Genomic DNA, 23,742 nt, shown 5'->3' with positions numbered 1-23,742 from the left:
GATACGTATGTTAATTATATCTATAATAAATGTTCTGAAAAAATAAATTGCAATGAATCAAATTATATCTAATTATTTTATTTTGCTAGTTAAATATTTGTAGAAAGTAGAATTGTATAAAGATCAGGATTTTTAAGTTAATCGTAGTTAACCGTAGTTAAATTAAGTTAATTCCGGCTGTCATCAGCGTTGAAACTGTTGCCTAAAGAAAAGAGAAAAAAGTTTTGTCATTTAACTTGATGATGTATGATATGTAATTATAATTCTATAGCATACTTTTGCAGCGTCTTTAAGGATCGTTACTTCCTCTGTCTCTACGTCATACGATGTGTCGTCGAGCTTCTTTTTCTCCTCGTGTTTGAGCCGTTTCTGAAAATCGGTCACTCGTAATCTCTCTCGCGAAATTACTTGCTACCTGTACTCTTCTTAATTATATAGATTCGATTTACGAAACGTAACCGAGCCGACACGTTTGATGTCAATTGCATTGCAAAGTTTGATTAATCTTGCAATTGAATATACGATAAAAAGCACATGTATGCCAAGCACATGACCAGTAGCGTTCTACGCATCATCAATGTGACGTACGACGCAAGTGAGACTAAGAGACACTTGGACTTATGAAGAACGTTTAAAAATAATGATCGTACGAGACTCTCTGTTCGTGCCGGTTCCCTCCTCGCGAACTTCTCTTCGTGTCTCTTTCGTTCCTCGATCGCGTAGTTCAGCGCGGTCTGTTCCGCAGGCGTGAGCACCAGGAGACGCGGATCCATGGCGATCCAGTCGCTCTGCACGATCTGATCCAAACGCCAGCGTTTAGATACGTCCGGCTCGAGCATATTGTTCACGAGCTTCTTCACTACATCGGTCACGCTGTCCTTTATTTTACTGCGAAATTTCCATTTGCGCGCTATTTGCAGCTCGTACAGACGCTTTAAGTTATCCTCATCGAACGGCATGGCCTTGTTCAGCAATATATAGAGAATCACGCCCAAGGCCCATATATCGGATATCTTGGGATTGTACGGATAGGCGCGGAGGATCTCCGGCGCCGCGTACGATAGCGAACCGCAGTACGTGTCACTCAGAACACGCTTACCGCGACTGTCGATCAGGTAACGGGCAAAGCCAAAGTCTGCCAGTTTTACATTGTAGTTGGCTGTCAGGAGGACGTTCTCGCACTTGATGTCGCGATGCGCTATCTCCATTTCGTGCAGATACTGAAGGCCTGAAAAACGTAAATTTTACATTGTGAAAATTTTACGTACAATATGGGTATAACATTATAAAATATGATGTTGATATTTTGAAGAGCTACAATTAATAGCTAATATGCTTTCATTAATAGCTAATATGTATTTGTGATTGATTGACAAGTTTTGTATCACAATACCTAAAGTGAGCTGCCGAAACCACACACGGGCTTGGTTCTCCGACACCGCGCCGTTTCTCAATACAAAGTCAAGAAGGTCACCATTCTCGGCGAAACGCATGAATATGAAGTACTTGGTGTGTCTCTGGAAGATGCTGTGCACATGCACGACATGTGGGTGATTCAACTTGACCAGAATGTCTAGTTCGCGCGGCAGAAACTTCCGGACAACGTCTTTCGGCGCGTTTGTGGTGTCGATGATCTTGCAGGCCAGAATGCTATTTCGATCAGAGTTATGTTCCGGCTTATACTCAGCCACATACACCTATATATAATGAACGAAGAGAGTGTTATCATTAAAAAATATTTGGATGGAAGAATTTAATATTGCAATTACGATACCAACTTTTGCGTAACAACCTTCACCGAGCTTTCTTAGTAGCTTATAACCCCGGGCTAACAACGTGGCTTCCTCGGACGGGGTCTGACTCAGATGCGACATGAGATTCGCAGATCGACAGACGGCATTCTATTCTTCGAGTTATCATAATTCGCAATTCCGTCCCACATTGCTTAGCGTTTAAATATGTATGACATCGCGAACGTGAATAATATTCGGAATGTAGAATTTTTAATTATGCATTCAACAAGGCACGAAGATACTTGTATTATTGTTTCTTTATTGAAGATGATAACGAATTTTATACTAGAAATTTTGAAGAATCTGTTGGCGGTTATTTAACCATTTTGACAGATTGTAAAATGACACGCATGCCGATGACTGCAAACTGAGCACGGCCGTGTGTATCTCTAATGAAGTTAACTAATATAGAAAACAATAAAACATCGAATAAGAAGTAAAAAAGAAAGACAAATTTAAAGAGGAAAGATCGCATAGTCGTGCACACAAATATAAAACATTAGAAATTACATTGATATATTTTCTCAATTTAAAAAAATCCTTAATTACTTTATGCGAGTTCAATTAATATTAATATTAACATTTCACAGATCGGCAGCGTACTCCAAGCGTTTGATAACCGTTTTGTATTCATCTTCCAGAAGATGATATTCAGTTTCCAATATCTCCTTGCGTTGTTCCTCGGATGGTAGACCATTATCAGAAGTGTATGTTCTTTTTTCCTCATTTTTCAATGCACGTAGTATCTTTGCTTCCTCATTCTGTTTTCTTTTAAATGGTATATTCAATCTATTCTTCACATCTAATCTATACGCTCGATATTCTTCCGGATTCGCAACATTCGTCGCGCGCAGTCGTAGAATTTCGTAGACTATGCGAGCTTGTTTCTGTACGAAAAAAAATTTATATGAAAAAAAGAGAAGGATAATGGTGATAAGTAAAAAGTAAATTGCACATTAATATAAATTACCTTGTTTATTCTGAATTTATCCCTAGCTTCAGTGACCATCTCATTGTTGAAACCTTTCTTTAAACATTCTGGCTTGAAACTAGGCAGTGTGCTGCAATTTAAAGCGTCCACATAATTTCGCAGTCGTTGAAATACCTCGGACGGACTTTCAACTGTAAATATAAATTCGTTAAGAGACGATTATTAAACACAATCATATACATTTTTTTTTAATCATTTTTTCATTTTACCTGTTATATCTTTAACTTCATTTCTTGTAATGTATTCGCGATAAATCGCTTGCAACAAGTAAGTACCAAGACCCATTCGACGAAACGGTGGCAAAATTAAAAATTGGGCAACGCGTGGACGAATATGCTGCGGATACGCGTAATATCGGTACACAGTAGCAAAACCGATCGTCGCGTATCGAGATGTACCCATGGGCGTGGTGTATTTTTCAAATCTGTTTCGAGGAAATGGTTATTTAACAAGAATTATGCATGTTACATTCGTAATTATTTATATAGTAAAATATAAGTTATTTAATTATTTATATATATATATATATATATATATATATATATATATATATATATATCTATAGGTTCATATAAGAAATATCACACTTGCATCAAATAGTACTTACATATTAAAGTACTGCCATCGCTCATCATCAATATCAATAAAAAGAGCCGCGTCTATGTACCAAAGAAGAAATGTTTGAATCCTTTGATGGTACTCCTTGAATCCTTTATAATTCATATCAGCTTTGTAAACCTCGAATCGCTTTGTTGTACCTTCATCTATAATTCATATGTAAGAGAAAAAAAGGAATATATATCATAATCACAAAAAAAAAAATATATATATAAATACAAAAGTACAGCATTAAAAAATATAAGAAGTACCATTTAACGAGAAAGAGTGTATCAATTTTCCATGCGGTGCAAATGTGTCATCCTTGGCAAGTGCATTAGTAAAACTGGATAAGCTATAGTGAACATCAGGTGCAAGCTTTTCAGCAATTTTTGTTAGAACCTCATCAGCCTCGACTCCTTCATGTTCTGAGTTTACTTTCTCGGTATATGTCATTCCTAAATATGTTTCTAAACAACCCGCTGAATAGAATAGTTGTACTTTTAGATCTTGATAACCAAATATTATTTCCCTACAACAAATAAAAAGAATACAAATAATTCATGTACATTTATATGCTTTATGTACAATATTTTAGTATATGTTTGTTAATGAAGGATTGTGTAGTCAGATAACTGGCATTTTGATAACGAACCTATTTCCAAACACTTGGTAAGTCATTTCTGGTTTAAATACCGTCTCTTTTGAATTCAAGTCGTCCAGGTCGCGAATCAATCTGAACTCCAGGACTTCATTGCCATTTGTCACTAGCCTTTTTAAACGTGCCGTTAACGAATCTTCCATTTTCCTAAACAGAGAAATATATAAGAGAATATAATACACATACATCCTTATTTTCTCCTAAAAATTGTTTTTACTTCTAGGATTTACCTAAGGATTTGGTCTTGATGACAGGAATCAAGATACAAAATACAGGTTAGAACAAGTGGCGTTTGGTTTTTAATGCGAAAAATGACCTTGCGTTGATATGCACGATAAAATTAATCAACTCAAGCCCTTTATGTTAATTTTTATCATGCAAATAATTTCGCGCCAAAAAACGACTATCCGAGGAAATTGATATTTGAATGGAAACCGTTCCGTTGAAGCTTCCTTTATTCCATAGGCACAGTATGTATATATAGTAACGCAACTTTCTGTTGGCATTTTTGATGCGTGTAGCATGGCCAAAAGTAAACTGCACATGCGCGAACGAAATAACCAATCATATAACGACATTACAGTCGCGCGCAATTTACAATTTATTTCAATGTAGTGTTAATTTTTCGTACAATCTAAAAAAAAAAATTTACTACTTAATATACACACATAAAATAAATTTTTATTGCCTACGTTCTCACCTTTATTTTTCACACTCATGTGTGAAATCAAATGTGTGAGATCAAATTTATTTTACATTTGAGTCATGCTCACCGATGTGGTTACATTCCATTTAGCGATTGCAACACACACGAGTGTATTATCTTCATCTTTAATTTTGTTATAAAATTAAGCAAAAACAAAGATTATGTCACGATAAATCTCGATTTATGAGTCTTTACATCTCTCAATTCTATTTTGATTTCTATAAATATTTTTTATTCTTAATTATTTTCTATTTTCCAGCATTTTTATTTTTAAAATAATTCTTCCTTTTAATTAATTCCTTTGCACCTTTAATTAAAATGAATAAAGTTTTTGTCCCATTTCAATGATTTGAGATGGGAAGAATAGAAGAATATATATTTTATTGTAAGAATATTCTATTGTTTCAATCGTATCGCATATTTATATTAAATTAATCGTGCTTTTTTAATATTATTAAGAATTAATTCTTAAAATAATTCTCCCTTTTAATTAATTCCTTTGTACCTTTAATTAAAATGAATAAAGTTTTTGTCCCATCTCAATGATTTAAGATGGGAAGAATAGAAAAATATATATTTTATTATAAGAATATCCTATTATTTCAATTATATAATTCGCATATTATTTATTATTTATTAAATTTGATTTTGCAATTTTACTCCATCAACTTAATCTCTTCCAAATTGTATTCTTCTAAGAACATTTGAATAATCAAAAAATCATGTCAAAATTATTAGAATATATTTCAAGAATTTATAATCAGGTTGCTAGGATTATAAATTCTTGAAATATATTCTAATAATTTTGACACGATTTTTCAAAAGCACCCTTTTTTTGTTTCATCTCAATGAGAAAAATTCAATCGTAATTTTACAATGCAAAACATTCCTACTTTCTAAATTTTCAATTCACATGTCGCATTATACAAGCTTTTACTTTAGGGTAAATTGCATTTTTTACATTAAGGCGTGCGTTACCTGGGAGATGTAAACAATTTCATTATGGGTGGTCTGTTTTCTGTGATCTCTCGCAATTTCTATCTTTTATATTTAAAATGAAATATGTACATATTCAGGTATTAAAAAGAAAAAGGAATGGTAAAAAGTGAAGAATTGAAGGAAAAGTACATAAAAGATGTAATTGAAAAAGAAACAGATGTATCTATTGTAGATATTATTTGTATCGATTAGTTATTTGTAAAAGAGCTTCCCGAGTAAAATGGCAGTAGCCCTGCAAACTCGTGTTCTTTACGGTTTGAAAACAGATATTATCGGTAACGCACATTACATTACGGATGCAGAAATTTTGTATCCGGTTGGTAATGTATTGGCGGTTCACAATATTCTTCAGCATCAGCAAAAGTTGATTCGATTGCCCGAAAAGCATCATGTAAATGTCATTTGCATTTCGCCTAATAAGTGAGTAAACTATTAAAAAAAAAGAAAAAAAAAGAGAACATATCCTCTAAAATAGATATGATGAAGAATTAAAAGAGAAATTCATTTTTGTAAAATAAAATAAAATAAAATAAAAGTTAAATGAAATAAATTCGTTTTTTTTCAGTTTTAATAAAACAGAAATTTAACAACTGCAAGGATTTATAATTTCACAAAATAAATGCTTGTTAATTTTAATTTTTCCACTTCTTGCACAAAGTGCACAGATAATTCTAATTCGATGTAATTTCACAGGAAATATGTCGCTTTATCCGAAGTGGGAGACAAACCTACCATATCCGTTTATGACCTCAACACTCTAAAGCGCAAGAAGCTACTTGGAATACCTTTTGACACCCCGGGAGTAACGAGATTTACGAGCATGGGTTTCACCTTTGACAGTAAAAATCTAGTAGCGATTACCGGTGAACCCGATCAAACGATGCTCTTCTACAACTGGGAGAAGGGCAAGGTCGAGTCGACATTCAAGCTGGCAAATCCGCAAAATCCACTGGCGATCGCCGAGATGTTGTCTTGCAATCCGACAGACTCGGCGGTGGTGGCGGTCGGTGGCCGATACAACTTCAAGTTCCTTACCGTTTCCGAGACGGTGTGGCGTCCGTACGGCTTCGCCAAGGCGGAGAACCTTCTCGTTTGCTCGATGACCTGGCTGGACGGCGACCGACTGCTGGTCGGTACCGAGGACGGTCGCGTTCTCTATATGGAGAACGGTGATTTGAAAAATGTTTATTGGATAGCAGACACAGGGTCGATGAATCTCAAGATCCGTGAGGAATATGTTATGCCAGCTGCCACCGGCTCGCAGATAACATTGGACGACGCTCGCGACGATGTTTCCTGGGAGCAGAATGTGCGTTGCTTGATCGGATTTCCACGAGGCTTCGCCTACGCCCACGGTGCGGGAACCATAATATTGTTCGAAAAAGAAGGGAAGCATAAGTATACAAAGAGAAACATCTACGTGCTTCCGGAACGGGTGGTGAAGGATGAAGATCCGGATCTGTACAAGATCAACACGATCGAAGTGAATCCCGGATTCGACCGGCTGATCGTCACCGCCGGTTGGTCTCAGTTGTATTATGCTGCATTGTGGGGTCCGGATCTGCAGATGGACCCGGAACCACAGAAACTTAAAGTCATGGGTCAGCCGTTGCATCATGGTCCCATCAGCGATCTCGCCATGTGCGCGTGGAAGCCAGTCTTCATGACGTGCGGCGAGCTGGATCGTAGCGTCCGACTGTGGGACTTTGAAACTGAGAGTTTAATCATGCTGAAACAATACGCGGAAGATATATCCGGCATCGCGTTACATCCGATGGGACTATTCTGTTTGATTGGCTTCACCGATAAACTACGTTTCATGAGCATCCTGATCGACGATTTATTGCCGATGCACGAGATCGCCATCAGAAACTGTAGAACGATTCGTTTCAGTTATGGTGGTCACATGTTCGCTGCGGTCAACGGCAACGTCGTGCAAGTGTACACCACCATTGGTTTTCACAATCCCTTCATCCTCAAAGGACACACGGGTAAAGTGAAGGCTCTCCTCTGGTCACAGACGGATCTGAAGATGCTGAGTATGGGTACGGAGGGTGCCATATATGAATGGGACATGACCACTGGCACGCGATCCGGTGAAATTATCTTGAAGGGCCTCATCTTGCACGACATCGCGCTCTCTGCGGACACCTCTTTCTCTTATTGTATCGCCAATGATGATCTTGTACGCGAAATCAAGGAAAATGCGGTATAGAAGTGATACATTTTTTATCTGAAATTTTGAATTAGGAGATATAAAAGTTTAAAAAAAAATTATATGCTCTTCTTTCTTTCTTTTTTCATTAGGTTATTCGAGAATTTCGTTTGCCTGGTAGAGAAATGCATCAAATGATCATGGGAAAAGATGATCTGACTCTATTCATAACTTCTCCTGGTGGTATCATTATTTCGTTGAAGAGCCCGCTTCAAACTCCGATAGAATCGCTAGACTTTCATGTACACAGTGTCGATATTACGCAGGTAGCTATACATTATTTAAGACCTCTTACATAAAAGTTTTTCCTAATTATTTCTTTAGTAATTTCTTTTCTTTCTTTCTTCATTCTAGATCGCTCTCGCTTACAATGAGAACTGTTTAATCTCCGTTGCGATGGATGGCAGTTTATGCATTTGGAAGTTATATTATCCCGAAGGAAAGGGCATGAAAATGAGCAGAGATCTGCCATACACGAACGAAGTGTTAATTGGCAAAGGCGATTTAGAGGAGAAGATACACACGATCAGGAATTTGACAGTGAGAATGAGAGAGTTGGAAACTGAGCACGCGTATAAACTGCGACAGATCGACATACAACATAATGACAAGTTACGCGACGTGCATCAAGGCTACTGTGAAGCCATCAAGGAACTTCGGGATAAAATCGAAAAGCTTCAAGAGGACCACGTGAATGAAATCAATAACATAAATGTGGATATTGTGAAGATGAAGAATGTTCACGAAGAAACGATGCAACAGATGGAAAACAATTATGAAATCAAATTAATCACAGAATATGATAAGTATCAGGCATTTGAGGAACGTACCAATGTAATGCGTGAAAATTACGAGAAACAATTAAAAGATCTTGAGAAGCGCGACGCGGAGGAGCTACAGAGGACCGTGACCAAGTATGAAGCTCTGGTTCACGAAAAGAAACTGCAATTGGAAGAAACGTCCGACGAGATGACGCACAAAGACCGCGTTCACGATCATCTAATGACACAGATAGAGGATGACATGGATCGTGAGATTCTCGAAATACGTACGAAATACGAGAACTTGCTGTACGAGGAGAGGCAGATCAATCTGAAGCTCAAGGGAGAGGCTGGAATGATGCGAAATAAATTCATGGCTAGTCAGAGGGACGTGGATGATCTGAAAAGACAAGTACACCGCGTGCAAAGTGAATTTACGCAATTCCATAAAAATATACAAGATCTGGAGAAGCAGATAGCGGAGCTGAGGAAAGAGATCAGCGAGAGAGAAGCTATTATTCAGAATAAGGAGCAACAGATATACGATATGAATCGGACGAATCAGGAATTGGAGAAGTTCAAGTTCGTCCTAGATTACAAGATACAGGAATTGAAGAATCAGATAGAGCCAAGGGATCGCGAGATACAGGAACTGAAGGAGAATATTCGGGACATGGAAACGGAGCTCACTAGTCTTCACAAGAGCAACATGAGCCTGGAACTGCAGCTGCACGAAGTGCGTGAGAAACTGCGCGGCGCGCGTCAAGAGCTCGATCGCGAAATGCATAGAAACAAACGGTGTCAGCAACTTTTGCGAAAAATTCGCGTAGACATTCTCGATGTCGCGGGACTCGTACAAGAGCCAAACGCTCTGAAAACGGCAGTGAAAGATTTATATCACAAGTACAGTGCGGACGATGAATTTGTACGTAGTCGCAAAGCAGATGTGGACGCGCAATGTGAATTTATCAAGCAGAGAGATTATTTGGAAAGGACCGTCGCGTCCCTAAAAAAACAGGTGTTTCAGGACACATCTACCAGTAATAAAGACTTAGAGAAAATGATAGAGGAAAATAGCATGCTTATCGTGGAGTTAAACACTTTGAGAGAGGAATTGAAAGAGGCGCGAAAGCAAATTTTTCATATGGAGAGTCTGTTGGGTTTAACACGAAAAGAAGTGCAACCCGCAGAAGCGAAAAAGAAGTTGGAGAAAGTATATCTCCGATACGAAGAGCTGCAGGAAAAATACACAACACAAATGCAAGAGTATCAGCAAGTTATTTTAGCACTAAAGGAAGATATTAAACGACTCTTGAGTAAAATACCTTGTGAAGAGACAGAAGAAGAAAAGAAATCGTCTTAAACGACTGCGTGATATTAAATATATTTGTTTTTCGAGAACGTAAACATTTTAAAAATAATTTTAATAACAAATCAATGTGTTTCCTAATTATATGTAGTGAAAATAATTTTAAATATGTTTTTATTGTATATATTGTAATTTATATATATAAACATATATAGATATATATTTATTATTCATAGAAAAAAGTAATTAGAAAAGAGTTATATAAGATATATAATTATAATGAAAGATAGTCAATCATACAATTTGAAAAAATGATAAAAATAGTAAAAATTAAAGCCAAAATGTATACATCTCTTGTAAACATCTCGCACATGAATTTAATTACAAAATTAATATTACTATTTACCTTGTAATGAAGGCTAATAATAAATAAGGCTAATAATAATCATGACTTTTAAACAGATTTAATATTTATTTCGAAAAAAATCAACAAAATATCAAAATAAAAAAATTAAATTAGAATAGCATTAGAGTTATCATTACTCACTTAAACGATTTGTCACAAATGCATCGATTTAAAGAATAAATGGAATGATAGCTTTACGACTTTTCGGATAAGTCGAGAATGTTCTTTTGTAGAGTTTGTGTTTTTCAAGCGCCCATACGGTCATTTGATACGCGCCGGCAAGCATAAATAAGCCAGCTGAAAATAGAAATATACGAATCAATAAAACTGTTTCATTTGCATTCAATGTCAAAGATCGAGAACTTGTGCGTGACTTGCGCTCACATTTCCATTATGTATACATACCTGGAAGACAAGATGTCATTACGGTAAATCCGATCCAACTGCCTATTTCGTACGTATAGTTGGGACAAGAGACAAAGTTGAAGAGTGCAGTGAAAGGATTATTAGTTGGCATGGGAAGTTTTTTGACGGTAGAACCTGGTGGCCTCAAATTCCTCAGAGCTAAATGGATACTGAAATTACCCAACTCACACAGCGTAAATGTTGCTGCTCCAATATAAAATTGAAGTACGCTGGGAGCTGTATATAACGGGTGATTTGTATAATATGCCACATACAAAGTAAAGAGCCAATAATAGGAACAATTTTTGAATAGATTACGCAATGGCATTGTTGCGTGACTGAAACGATGAACAAACAGAGTTTCCAGCAGACGTTTTGCATAATGCAGTGTCCAAGCAATAGCTGCCGAACTGAAAATAAAGAAAATATATATGTGAAATATTTAATGCTATAAAAAAAATATTTATGTAAATATCATTTGAACTGTTTATAATCAAAGAGAGAGTTATAAAGCAAATAAGTGAAATACTTACTTAACTACATAATGATAATTGCTACCAACATTTCCATAAAACAACCATGGACGCTGATACATCCAAAGATACAATGCTAATGGTCCTGCGTATTCCACCAAGAATACAGTCTTCCAGCCAATTTGGGGACCAAGATCCTTGTAATAAAGTTTTCCATTTGGTTTTAGTGCCAGAGATTTAACTGTTTCCGAATCAGACAATGATTTTCCCTTAGCTTCCAATCTCAGACTTTGTCTTAAAACGTAAGGTGCCTTTTTTTTCTCGTATAACTGCTGTTTAATTTCTCCTATCGTAGTGCTCAAATTTACCTGCAACAAATATATATATACATTATATAAAAAAAATTTTATCTCAATGATTTTTCCAATCCAGAAAAAAACAAACAAATCAAACTTTGAATTAAATTTTTCGGCCACATTAAAATATACCAATATTAATTAATCGTTATTATACTTTCACTCACATTGATGATGGTTATCACTTTCGAAGACTTTGCCGACAGGACTTCGATCTGAAGAAAAAGAAAAATAGGATATTCAGTAACGTGTACAAGTATTCAGACTCCACGTCATCACGATTTTCCAGTGCAATAATATGTAATATGTCAAGTTTTACCTCCATTTTAGTTCGATCTCAAGCGGCTTCCTGGTGAAAAAGTGCTTTTACCTTTAGTCTTTCCACACGACAAACACAGCAAACACTAGCAGCTAACAGCTAGTACTGCTATGCTAGCAGTCATCCCCTCGTCCTGACTCCTTGCGCTTCCGTCCCCCCTTTCGCCGACCATTTCTTGCTAAACGCATGTAACTTCCTGCCAATGGCACCGCGCGGCGCCGCGTCCGCGATCACGTGATCGACAACCTTGCAAAATTCGATGATCAATGACATTCCATTCGTTGTTGGCGGGTTCCGAAGAATCTGATAATGACATCGAAAAAAAAAAAAAAAAAGGAGAGGCAGAAGAACATCACAGCGATAACACATCATTAAAAAATGAATAAATAAAAATAGATTTATCAAAACATGCTTATATATATGATTACATGTATGACTGTCGTGTATGCAAATTACACTTGTGTATGCGTCTCTCGATTTAAATATGTATGTATACACATATACTCGTATTTGTACATGCTTCATAATGTATGTATATTTTCGACGGAGAGAAGGACGCAGCCGTTTATAATATTCATGTAAAAAAAGATAAGTAAAAAAAAAATTGCCACGCGAGCAAATATTCTGTAATCTTGTGTAACGTCTATCCTCTTTCCATATATGGTGTAACTTGTCTCTCTCTTTTATAATTATGTTATAGTATATAACACATATATACACAGTATATTTTTTATTGATATATATATATATATATATATATATATATATCTTATATATCATAATTTTTTTACATAATACAGAAAGATTTTAAGTTTTTATATTATCTAAAGAAAAATAAATAATATATATATAGTGCATTTTGTCTATAATTAGATGCCTCAGAAAAAAATAAACTTATGTAATTATGCAAGATTAAAATTAGTCATATATAATTAAATCCGAAATTTAGTGCAATTGTGTATATGGCGCGCGCGCGCATAAATTTGGTTAAATGTTTATAATAATAATCGGCTAAATGTTTTCATCTATATAACCAGATAAAAAATGTTACCTTATTATATTTAATTCAACATTTTTATCTAAACCAATATTTGATATGTAGATATACCATATATAAATGTTATCATATATCATATCAGTTGCACATAATATTAGATTATATAAAATTACATATCAAATCTTTTTATAACTAATTATGTATATTTAAGTCTGACCATATTATAATACATGTAATCGCATCAAGTTTCAAATTTAATTATATACAACAAATAACATAATATTCAACAATTACATATATGCTTTTATAAATTTATTTTTTTTCTCAACTGTAATTAAAATTATGTATTATTTATACACGTTCATAGTCCAAGTCAAAGTTGATTTTGACCTACAAACATCGCATAACATTAAATGTGTAATGCTTGAGTCATCTGGTTCTTCTTGATATATCTACATTACAGTATACAAAAATAAATTGTAAGAATAACATACATACTAGAAATAAAAAAAAAAAATATTATTAGTCATTTAAAATATTCAATACGAATTTTTTAAATGACATCTTATTAAGTAATTCCCGCGAGCGATGCTATTCATTCATTTAATTTACACACACACACAACACACATACCTAACAACGATAACGAAATCCAATGTATTATCGAGATTATGAATAACGTGATACATAAGTGAAACGAAAGATGTGAATATTCGATAAAAAGAAAAGCCATAAAGGTGTGTGTCTACAGTTAGATTTAATCTAAATATAAAAAGTAAAAAAAAATATTTTTAATGTTCTGTATGCCTTTCTCTATCGCATTCCTTACTTATTGTCATCCTACTTTTTCGCAGTAAGTGCGCGAGAATCCTCTGCGAAGACAACAAGTATCGTCAATAAAGTGACGAGTAATTTTCTTTTTTTTCTGGAGTTAATTTTGCATTATTGTGCGCGTTACAATATAGTAAATTTTCTAAGAACAATATGATATATCGCATCTAAATGCTCACAAACATGCATCGCACGAATTTTGATGATTTTCACGTTTATCTCGCAATCCTTTGATGATGAATTTTGACGCAGACGCTGTATGGAAATGATAGAGTAGCGTTTACATCCACAGGCAAAAACACGTTCCATTATAAACGCAGCCTCGCAGTCGACTTTGGATTATAAGCGAGAGAGGCAACGTTACAAATAATAGGTAATTATGGTGATTTACAATAAAACGGTTCATTACCAATTGTGTACGGTCGATCAGATTGATACATCAGGTTTCCTTGTGCTTTTTTATAGATGTCGCATTCTTCCGCATTATATACGTTTGTTCCACCAGTAAGGCTCGCTCAAGGATGAAATGTATGTATAAAAATAATATATAATTTAATACATATTAGTGAATTCTCACATTTCGAGAAATTAAAAATCTTTGACACCGATCCTGTCGTTTATGTTGCAATAAAATAGATAATGGCCTAACGCTGTCCTTTAAATTACTCCCGTGGCCTTCCTATATTGCCCAAATTGCTCTAGATATTGATGTATTGTATCCATCGGCTGGTAAATTTCGTTCATTCGGTTCTGCAATAAATTTTCAAGCTTAATAAATAATAATTTCATTAAAGATGAAAACATAGATGTGTTTTTTTCTTTGTAATCATTAAAAATGGAGCATACATTATATGTATATATATATATATAATTATGTATTTTACAGTATCATATACTATATATAAGTATTACTGACCTGGAGATACTGAGGCGCTTGATTCGACACAGCCGAGCCCAGGAATCCTTGCAGAAATTCGCGTATGAGTTCCCATGAGATTGCTGGCACGAGGCACGGTCTGTACTCGACCTAGGGAGATTCAAATAAACTTATGATATCACAGGATTATCAAATATCTTACGTAAGTGATAATATAACCGGAGTAGCATCCTCAACATGAATCGACATGTGACTCGCTAATATTTATCAGAGGATGATGACAGTATTACTCGAGTAGGCTTTATACCCGGAAGACGGAATACCGTACTTGTACGTTTCTCGCGTAATCCGGCTTACGGCGTGTTGACGAGATGTCCGGGGAAAGTCATGAGGAAGGTAAGCGAATATATAATCAGGACTCCCTCGTGCAACGAACCTCGGGATAGAGATAATCGTGCAGTCTGAAAATGACGCTTGAAATTTGTATCGTACAAGTATCCATAAATAGAAGAAATATGTAGTCGTCTCTGAATAAATACGATGAGGAGTCCTCGGAATGAAATGTCAGTCTTTGAAAATGTCAAAGACTCATTTTTCGCACACCGATAAATACTGTCGGGCATTTGAAGAATGAGAGATCGTGCCTATAAATGTGTCAAGATCAGAGTTCGAGATTTATCGGGACACGTCACTCTCTCGTCCTGTTTTCAATTCTTCTTCTCCTCTCCTCTCTATTTCTTCTTCCATATTTTCCAGCCTGACACAGCTATGTTAAAGAAGCCTGGCTGAAGGTTATCACCAGGCTGCAAAATTGGTACTTTGGCCGAGTGATTCAATAAGCGGAATGAAACCAGAAAAATGAAGAAATTTGTCGGGAGGAAAACTCGCTGTCACTTCTTGATTTGCAAAAATTTGCTTGCTTAATTTTATATCCCGAGTTCCAATTCCGTGAGTGCGACCGATAAATTTTTCGCGCATCTCTCGTTACTTTTTATGAACATTTTACACAAACAAGAAATAATCTCTATTAATGAAAAAAAAAAATTATAAAAAGATACATGTATAATATATAACCTTTTTCTATTAATTATAATATAGAATTGATGTTTATCTAAATATTTAAATTTCTTAAACAAAAATCCTTGAATTTTTCCGAGATTATCTTTTATACACTCAAAAAAAATGATCTTGTAACTTGAACAAAAATTTTCTAGGCGTAAAAAATTAACTGAAACAGATAAATTATTAGCAAATACTGTGATACTGCATATATTTTGTACTTAATCAATTTATATGACAGAGAGAGAATTTATATCTGTACTATTAGTGTAATTTGGACAGAAAATTTTTCTGTGATGCCTATCTTTTTAAGGCCTATTGTCAAGGACAATTATATTTTATTATTTATGATTAATATTTGGCAATGGGATCAAATTTTTTAGAGGTGTTGCTAGAATATTGCTGCTATAAATTCTATACGTGACAAACAATATTCTAACAGATACAAAAAGCAGCGATAAATTTTAATTCAGACATCTAGAAATCTATCTACATTAGCAAAATATTTCTTTGAGTGTACGCGAACATCAATCGAACTAAAATTTGCAGTGCGGAATTTGCCGAATAATTTGGTCGTGTACAATCGGACGAGATAGCACTATAGGGGATGGTGCTGGTACATTCAATGGTGTCGGCAGAATCTTGTACGTGCGAAAAATCGCAGTTGTGGATCGCAGTCGTGTATCAAATCGTCAATATGCGCGTTACGAAGCAGCGAAACGTAACGATAACACCTCGTTTCACTTTGGAAAATGGTAATGAAAAATGCGCATCTTTCTGGGTCATCGATGTTAAGCTGCAACGGTTGCACCGTACGTTGCAACGCGCTGATAAGTGATTGCAGTTAAGTGCTGGAGTCGCGGTGGCGAATAGGAAAACGGAAGGAAGGAAGCATTCGCCACTTTCAGGAGCAGGAAGCTGTAGAGAAAAAGTGTGTTTGAGGAGGTCGACGAGGGGCTGCGAGATTTAACGCGACCCTCGCGGGGCTTTCTTCATTGAAATTGATGGGGTAGTCGGGGGTTATCGTGACGTATTTGACGTCGCGGCCGCTGTACAAACGACGCAGTTACCGATACGAATGGCCGCTGAAGCATTTAAAGCCGGTATCGGAGGTATGTATGTACATACACATGCGTATAATGTCTGTGTGTGTGTGTGTGTGTGTGTGTGTGTGTGTGTGTGTGTGTGTGTGTGTGTGTGTTGCACGGTTGGATGAATCTGTTGGGAGCTGCAGAAAATATATCGGAAGTTGGATCGAAGAGAGAAACGCCGTGACGTAGAAAAAAAAGGAGGAAATAATTCGGAATCTTCCACGCTTCTTGTAAATTTGATATAAAAGTGATGTCTGAATATTACTTGTCGTACTTATATATTTGTCGATATCTATTCCGTCAAGTTGAATCAGCGATTAGAGCAATGACACAAATTTCGTCGAAGATCTCAATGAAAACACTTACACCTTCTGTGATCCACTGATTATGGCTGTAAGATTGCACTGAATAATCCTACATATTGCAAAACTTTTATTTACTGCAAAAGTTTTATTTATTTATTTATATATTGTTAATTTTTTCATTTATTTATTTTGAATTGTTAATTTTTAGGAAAAAACCTTCACATACATAACTGTATAATGAAACACTAGTGTTTAAAAATTTAGAATTATTATAATTCTGAATATTATTTACTATAGGATAATTATTAATTACTTTCACATATATAATATTATAATATATTATAATATATACGGCACATTTTGAAATATCACACACTAATTGAAAACCATTATTATTAGTTAATTCTCTGAGTGAGGTATCATTGATTTTGTAATATTATATTTTACTTAAGATCATCGACGACTATTCACTGCTTTTAAATGTTAATACACTGATTCTATTTAAGAGAATTCAAGGAGAAATATTCAAGAGAAATGTGTTTGCACGATTTATGTAATAAAGATACGGCACGCATTACGTTATTCAGATGAACAATATTCATTTGAATACGAGTCGATTAAATGACTTATATAATTGCCACGTCAAACATCAACATTTAGTAAAATAAAGTAGAGAGAAAAGTGATAATTAAAAAACCACTCACACTATATATAAGCAAAATCGCGGTTCCGGATGCAAAATAAACGTCTGAAACGTCAAGTAACCAATTATAATAATATTCTGTATAATATGTACCTTGCATGTTTACAGGTGCAGGACAATATATCCAAATGCAGCGTTCAATATGTGCACGTGGTTGCGCGTTCATGCGCACGTGCGTGAACACGTTGGTGGGCGCATAAAAAATATTCTCGTATGTACATTCACACAACTGCTTTCGACCGAGCTGTATGCACAATGACAGTTTTTAAAATCCGATAACGATCTATTAATTATTAAATATTATCATTTTTCGCGTGTGCGTTAATTATTTAAAAAATGTACGAAATGTTTGGCATGACAATTTTTTAAAATTATTTTCATTATTTTTAAATTTATTTTAAATTTCTAACATAAAAAAAGTAAAACTTAAATTTTAACTTTCTACATCTGTTTTCTCTTTGTAAAACAAAAAAAAAATTATTATCAGTATTATCGAAATGAAAGAATTAATACGTAAGATACGTGAAGAGGAAAGGGAATTAAATATGTATTGATGGAGCGACGATGAGATTTATCGTCGTTGTCCGAACTTAATTACGCGATTATTCACGCGGTACTTGTGGCATCGGTGATGGCATGAAATATCTTAACGCGGCGAGTTTGACACGCGAGACACGTATTCGCCATGCGACGTGATGAGGATGCGAGGGGTGCGTGATACTCACGTGCCGCCCCTAAAGCATAACTATAACCGGCGTACGTATGCGGTTTGCATGTATGTAAGGTGGGGTCTCATGAGCTATCAATCGATAATGCACGCTCGTCGCGTGATTGACAAGGAACACCGGAAGTAGCAGGGGCTAACGCGTTCTATCTCTTGGTGAAGGATTTATTGTACTCGGCGAGATTGAGGAATTCGAGACCAAATGAGATCGCGTTCCATTCGATTTAGATTCCGGAACGTGATCCTTGTTCATTTGCGGTGAGATTAAAGAACAAAAAATCGAGTAATATTTCGAATAAGTTCGCTCTTATATTTATATGATAGAAAGATCATTTTCAAACGTAAATTTGTGAGAGAAATAAATCTCCGAGTTAAAAACTAAAAGTAACGACGATCCGTCATGTTGAAGAGAATCAAAAGGAAGAATATCGCTTGGAAAAAGAGCTGGATCAAAGAAATTCGCGGCTGACAGGCGGATTTTCGTCGCTTTCGGGGAATCTCTTTTCTTTTCGAGAGCAATATAGAATGTCACTCTTACCTCCACCAGGATGCCTTTGAAATTTTGACTCATTGTCACGCTGCCCAGTTTGACGCAGAAGTCACCGATCTCGAAGCGCGGCCCCTTCGATTCGATTTTCGTCTGCTTCTTACTGGTGTAGATGTTGGTCATTTTTAACATCAGCAGATCGAACAGGCCGTCTGCTATCAACGGCACCACTTTGCTGCCTGATTCTAAGAGAGCGAATACCGAGGCTGGTTGCTCCGAATTGTGCAGCACGTGAACGGTCCTTTGAGCGCCTGCAAAGTCACACGTTTAAGTATAATTTCACATTCACAAAAGAATTTGATAAAAAATATATTGAATCGCGATTATCATACGCATGCAATAAACAAAGTCTCTATTACGTTCGCAGACTTGGATTTAGCATAAACTATGATGGCCATACGGAAAAGATGACCATAGGCTGTAATTTTTTCAATAATTGCTACATAGTGCGCTTTTTTAGTCATTATCAAAGATAATCGATATTTAGTTTATGTGCATACATTATTCGAAATAACGATATTGTGAATCTTACATCATATTTTTACTTTTGACTACCTGTAAAGTTTCTCATGGGTCCACTAAAAACTGTTATAACGTCGAATAAATTGCAGTTAAGCTATCGTAATCGACGTTAGACATATTATAAAGATATGTAAATTGTTATATGACCTATAATTTTTCCTTTTGTTTTCACTATTTTTTTATAAATATTATGGCCATCTTTTCCTTAAAAGTTGGGTAAGATGGCCAATGCTTATGTTGTACTATTTTGATAATATAAAATTTCTATTAAATATTTTCCTTTTAATTTTGATAATATTACGTATGTAATTTAAGCTTCAGTAAAAATAATATGCCAAACACTATTAAAAAATGACAAAAATAAAAGTATGTTTTTTAAATTTAAAAAAAATATGGCCATTTTACCCGAGTTTATCCTATTTTTATTCCCTTTATTATAAAAATATCTGCGTTAATTGATGCTCCTATTCTAATATTTATTTGATATTTCTTTATTTGAAATTTTCTCTTGCTCTTATCGCACCGTAATTATAATATAAAAGCTACTAGCGATAGAATTCTCTTTCGTTTTGCGCTATAACTATACTAATTGTATGTGGTTAATCCTACAGAACGTTTACGCGGGTTTACGCACGTAATATACGCATACGGCTCTTAGCGCCTCTTCTAATTCGACTACTATGCCAACAACGAGCGAAAATTGCAGTCGAGAGAGCGAGTCCTTTGAATGTATGTATCTCGGCAAAAGCGAATTCATATGCACGTATATTGCGATCGCGCGGTAAAGTCGGACGCAACTTAAACCTCAATCCCTCTCTTCTCTGTCTCTCCCCCTCACCCTCCCCTTCCGTGGTCGTGTTGAAATTGCATCGCGCGAGTATCCGCGAGAATTATCGAGATAGTGTGACAGCTCTGTCGAGAACTTGGTATTGCTCGACTAATAATCGCGCTTAATAAAGCGCTCGGATTTGATCGATTATCGATTCCGCAACAATGTCGCCGCAAAGTACGGTACGAGGTAATTTTGTTACGGAATTTAGGAACGAAAAAAAAAAAAAAAAAAAATACCTACGCGTCGGTGAAGAGCGTTGGTTACACGTCCGCGTTGCAGAAACACAAGCGACAAGTTGAAATTTACGACGTGCGAACTCTTCTGAATATTCATAATTCGTCCACACTACCGCGCTCCGCTCGTGCGTCCACATAATGGCAGGGTGTAAGCCCAAACGTATGAATAATTTATCCGTTAAATTATAACGCGCCCTTTTAGCGGGCACGTCCGAATGACACGATTTTTCATCGCGGGGCGAACGACCGCGGACAGTTTTATGCGCTCTAATTTCGGGTTGCCTGTCAATGTATTTATCGCTCTGATAATATTTCGGGTTCTAATGCCTCCGGTTGCTCGGAAATCATTTCACCGTATCTCTGTAATTTGAAAATCTGCCGGCAGAATATTTTACTAGATCCTGTAACGATATAATCGATGCCTAAAAATAATATTATGCACTTGTGAAATTTTAATCATAATAATGACATTAAATATTATTATTTCTAACGCTTCGTAAAATATGATTACCTACTCGGAATATCGTCGCTCGAATATTACTTGGCATTATATCATATCCCATGTAAACTCAAACAATTCGATCGATGATCTAACAATAAGTAGCCTTTGCACCCGTGCAAAATACCGGAGTCGAACATACATCTCATTCACGCTTGAATGATTCCAGATTAATGAATGACCGGATTATCCTCTCTCTCTCTCTCTCTCTCGCAGGTTTGAAACTTCCTACCCTCCTCTCATCCTCCTCCGCTATCGCTGCAATTTGCACCAACGATCGTACGGTCCTGTGACGCGCCGCATGCCGCATACCGCATCGTCTGCATCGCACGTATGCAGCGCTGTTAGGTGCGGATGCACCGCAGGAGCCGCAAATGTAGATCCGTTTGGTTCGCAAAAAAAAAAAAAAAAGAAAAAAATTGAAAAAAAAATCGCGCAATTATGTAGTTCTTTTTACTTGGAAGAGTCTTCGAGAGATTTTTCCATTTGGAATTGATTTTTCCCTCAACGCGACATTATCGAGACACTTACGAAGTTTTAACGATTAATGATTGACACTGACGAGCTTTTAAATTAAACTTCGAGAGAGAAAAGTTATATTTTTCGAATTAACCTTTAGAAGGATTTTACTTTGACGGGATTTTAATTTGAAGCTCTCAGTGTGTTGAGAAAATATATTATACATAACTCGGAAAACCGCGATAAATGATAATGTTATATTTGACGTTTTCATTGAAGAAAAATTATCCGGTTAGACAAACTGTGATTTAAAGATTTATTGCTTTTTTTGTGGCTCTAAACTAATTTACTTTTAAAATGTACGCATGATGTTTGATATAAAATTATCTCCGAAATTTCAGATTATCCATCAATATGCAGATTCATGTGCGCTAATCATACGGACATAATGCGATCACGCATTATCGTTGAATGCATTATTTCGATTTCGCTGGCAATACGACGCGTGTCAATTATCAGGCAACGATGCCGCTAGCGGAGGTAATTTCTCTGTTATCTGATTATAGTTATAGCATTGATTAGGCGACCATCGAAATGCAGTATTTCGGTAATTCGTACGAGACAAGAATTTGACACCGACAAAATTGCTGCATTGCGCGTATGTCTGGTTATATTCTTTTTTTTGCAGACATATAAATGAAAGACTAAGAAAGAACGTTTCAAATTATGGAAATATTAGCAACAAAATAAAAATATTTTATCAAATTATTATCTAAAGATCTATAATCATACGCGTTTACATAAAATCAAGTATAAATATATTGATTATATATATATATATATATATATATATATATATATATATATATATGACGAGATGAATCATTAATAACTCGAAAGAGATATGATAATTATATTTCTCTTGAAATAATTATCGCATTTATTTCATTAAATTTATTATATATCGATGATCGACGTTTGCTTGACAAGGACCAACATGTATATATATCGCTCGCTTATAAATATAATTTTTAAAGAATCATCACATTTCGTTTTCCTGTCGACGCATTTCATCGTCACGACGCGTGTCCGCGTCGCGGTCATTAATTACTCTCATTGTGAGCGACCGTGCTCCATGTTGCACCTGCTTTGTCACCGAGCTGCTGATCCAATTTCAAGCAGTGAGTTCGCGCGCGCACGCGAGAGAGAGAGAGAGAGAGAGGGAGAGAAATGTTATCGATGAAGTATTACTATATAAAGCGCCGCAACATTACTCGCGCCATAAATCAAACGTAATTTCGGACGCGTCGCGAAATATATGTCGGATAGATTGCGCGCGGTATAATATCTCCGAGAGACTTATAATTAAAACAAGAGCGAGGAATCTGCGGCTAGAGAAGATGAGATGAATTTCGCAATTATTCAGCATCCGGTTCGTCCGTCGAGGATATTTTAAAATGCATCCATCAGCTACGGAATGTTATTTCCGTATCGCGGAAGGGAAATTTTCGTTCGCGTGAAAATATTACATTTAATTATCGGATCAATTCCTTTCAAGTTTACGCATATATATTTTTGGAGAAAATTTAAAATAAACTAATAACTAAAATTTATTATTTTTTTATATCAATGATACATGTATATTCCTTCATTATCAAAATTCGCTACCATCATACTAACAAATTCTTTTTATCTGTATCAAAGATAGATAGATTGTAATAAAAAAAAAACATGCTGAATTAATAATATAAATTTGTTAATTAGCGCGAGATAAAATGTTTAATGTTAAACGCGCATTTCAAATACAATGATATTATGAGGTTAAAACAATTGTTTTCCACTTCGTTTGATTAATACATTTAAATTATAATGCGACTAAGTTGGTATATTTGAAGAATAACTTGGATGCGGTATAATAGCAAGTAGGCGACTAGTCGAAAGGGTCACTTTCTCCCCTCTCTCTTCACATTCTATCATCGAGAGGGGAGAAAGAGATTTGCGATCGCTTTATTAAAAGTTTCAGCTGCTACCAGTGACTGAACGACCAACGAACGCTTCACCATCATCAG

At 35.6% G+C, this 23,742-nt stretch overlaps 5 protein-coding genes across 5 annotated transcripts in view; 1 reads left to right on the top strand and 4 right to left on the bottom strand.

Moving 5' to 3' along the window:
• Nucleotides 1-2: 2 nt before the first annotated feature.
• LOC140664807 (testis-specific serine/threonine-protein kinase 3) lies at nt 3-1,900 on the bottom strand. The gene is made up of 5 exons (XM_072890291.1): nt 1,779-1,900; nt 1,394-1,697; nt 630-1,228; nt 277-369; nt 3-202 (listed from the first exon to the last, which is right to left on the bottom strand). The coding sequence occupies exons 1-5, from the start codon at nt 1,872-1,874 to the stop codon at nt 158-160; spliced, it is 1,137 nt and encodes a 378-aa protein (XP_072746392.1). The 5' UTR covers nt 1,875-1,900; the 3' UTR covers nt 3-157.
• A 132-nt stretch (nt 1,901-2,032) lies between these two features.
• Hat1 (histone acetyltransferase 1) lies at nt 2,033-4,531 on the bottom strand. The gene is made up of 7 exons (XM_072890280.1): nt 4,273-4,531; nt 4,037-4,189; nt 3,654-3,913; nt 3,392-3,548; nt 2,994-3,208; nt 2,764-2,915; nt 2,033-2,680 (listed from the first exon to the last, which is right to left on the bottom strand). The coding sequence occupies exons 2-7, from the start codon at nt 4,183-4,185 to the stop codon at nt 2,378-2,380; spliced, it is 1,236 nt and encodes a 411-aa protein (XP_072746381.1). The 5' UTR covers nt 4,186-4,189; nt 4,273-4,531; the 3' UTR covers nt 2,033-2,377.
• Nucleotides 4,532-5,883: 1,352 nt separating this feature from the next.
• On the top strand, nt 5,884-10,086 carry Tous (testes of unusual size). Its single transcript, XM_072890290.1, has 4 exons — nt 5,884-6,167; nt 6,441-7,956; nt 8,055-8,228; nt 8,317-10,086. The coding sequence occupies exons 1-4, from the start codon at nt 5,968-5,970 to the stop codon at nt 10,084-10,086; spliced, it is 3,660 nt and encodes a 1,219-aa protein (XP_072746391.1). The 5' UTR covers nt 5,884-5,967.
• Nucleotides 10,087-10,480: 394 nt separating this feature from the next.
• On the bottom strand, nt 10,481-12,230 carry LOC140664801 (very-long-chain enoyl-CoA reductase-like). Its single transcript, XM_072890283.1, has 5 exons — nt 11,992-12,230; nt 11,840-11,887; nt 11,377-11,684; nt 10,844-11,253; nt 10,481-10,735 (listed from the first exon to the last, which is right to left on the bottom strand). Exons 1-5 carry the CDS (start codon nt 11,995-11,997, stop codon nt 10,608-10,610), a joined length of 900 nt encoding a protein of 299 aa, XP_072746384.1. The 5' UTR covers nt 11,998-12,230; the 3' UTR covers nt 10,481-10,607.
• Nucleotides 12,231-13,282: 1,052 nt separating this feature from the next.
• The window catches only part of LOC140664803 (mediator of RNA polymerase II transcription subunit 20-like), an 83,887-nt gene continuing 73,427 nt past the window's right edge, over nt 13,283-23,742 (bottom strand). Inside the window, exons 3-5 of the mRNA XM_072890286.1 lie at nt 19,117-19,376; nt 14,736-14,846; nt 13,283-14,569 (exon numbers count right to left, since the gene is read on the bottom strand). Coding sequence (XP_072746387.1) covers nt 14,477-14,569; nt 14,736-14,846; nt 19,117-19,376 — 464 coding nt within the window. The 3' untranslated portion in view covers nt 13,283-14,476. The remainder of the gene's footprint in view (nt 14,570-14,735; nt 14,847-19,116; nt 19,377-23,742) is intronic.

The sequence above is a fragment of the Anoplolepis gracilipes genome, chromosome 4 (genome assembly GCF_047496725.1).
Source record: "Anoplolepis gracilipes chromosome 4, ASM4749672v1, whole genome shotgun sequence".
Classification (NCBI taxonomy): domain Eukaryota; kingdom Metazoa; phylum Arthropoda; class Insecta; order Hymenoptera; family Formicidae; genus Anoplolepis; species Anoplolepis gracilipes.
Note: the sequence above shows the minus strand (reverse complement) of the source record. Positions and strands in the feature narration are given on the sequence as shown.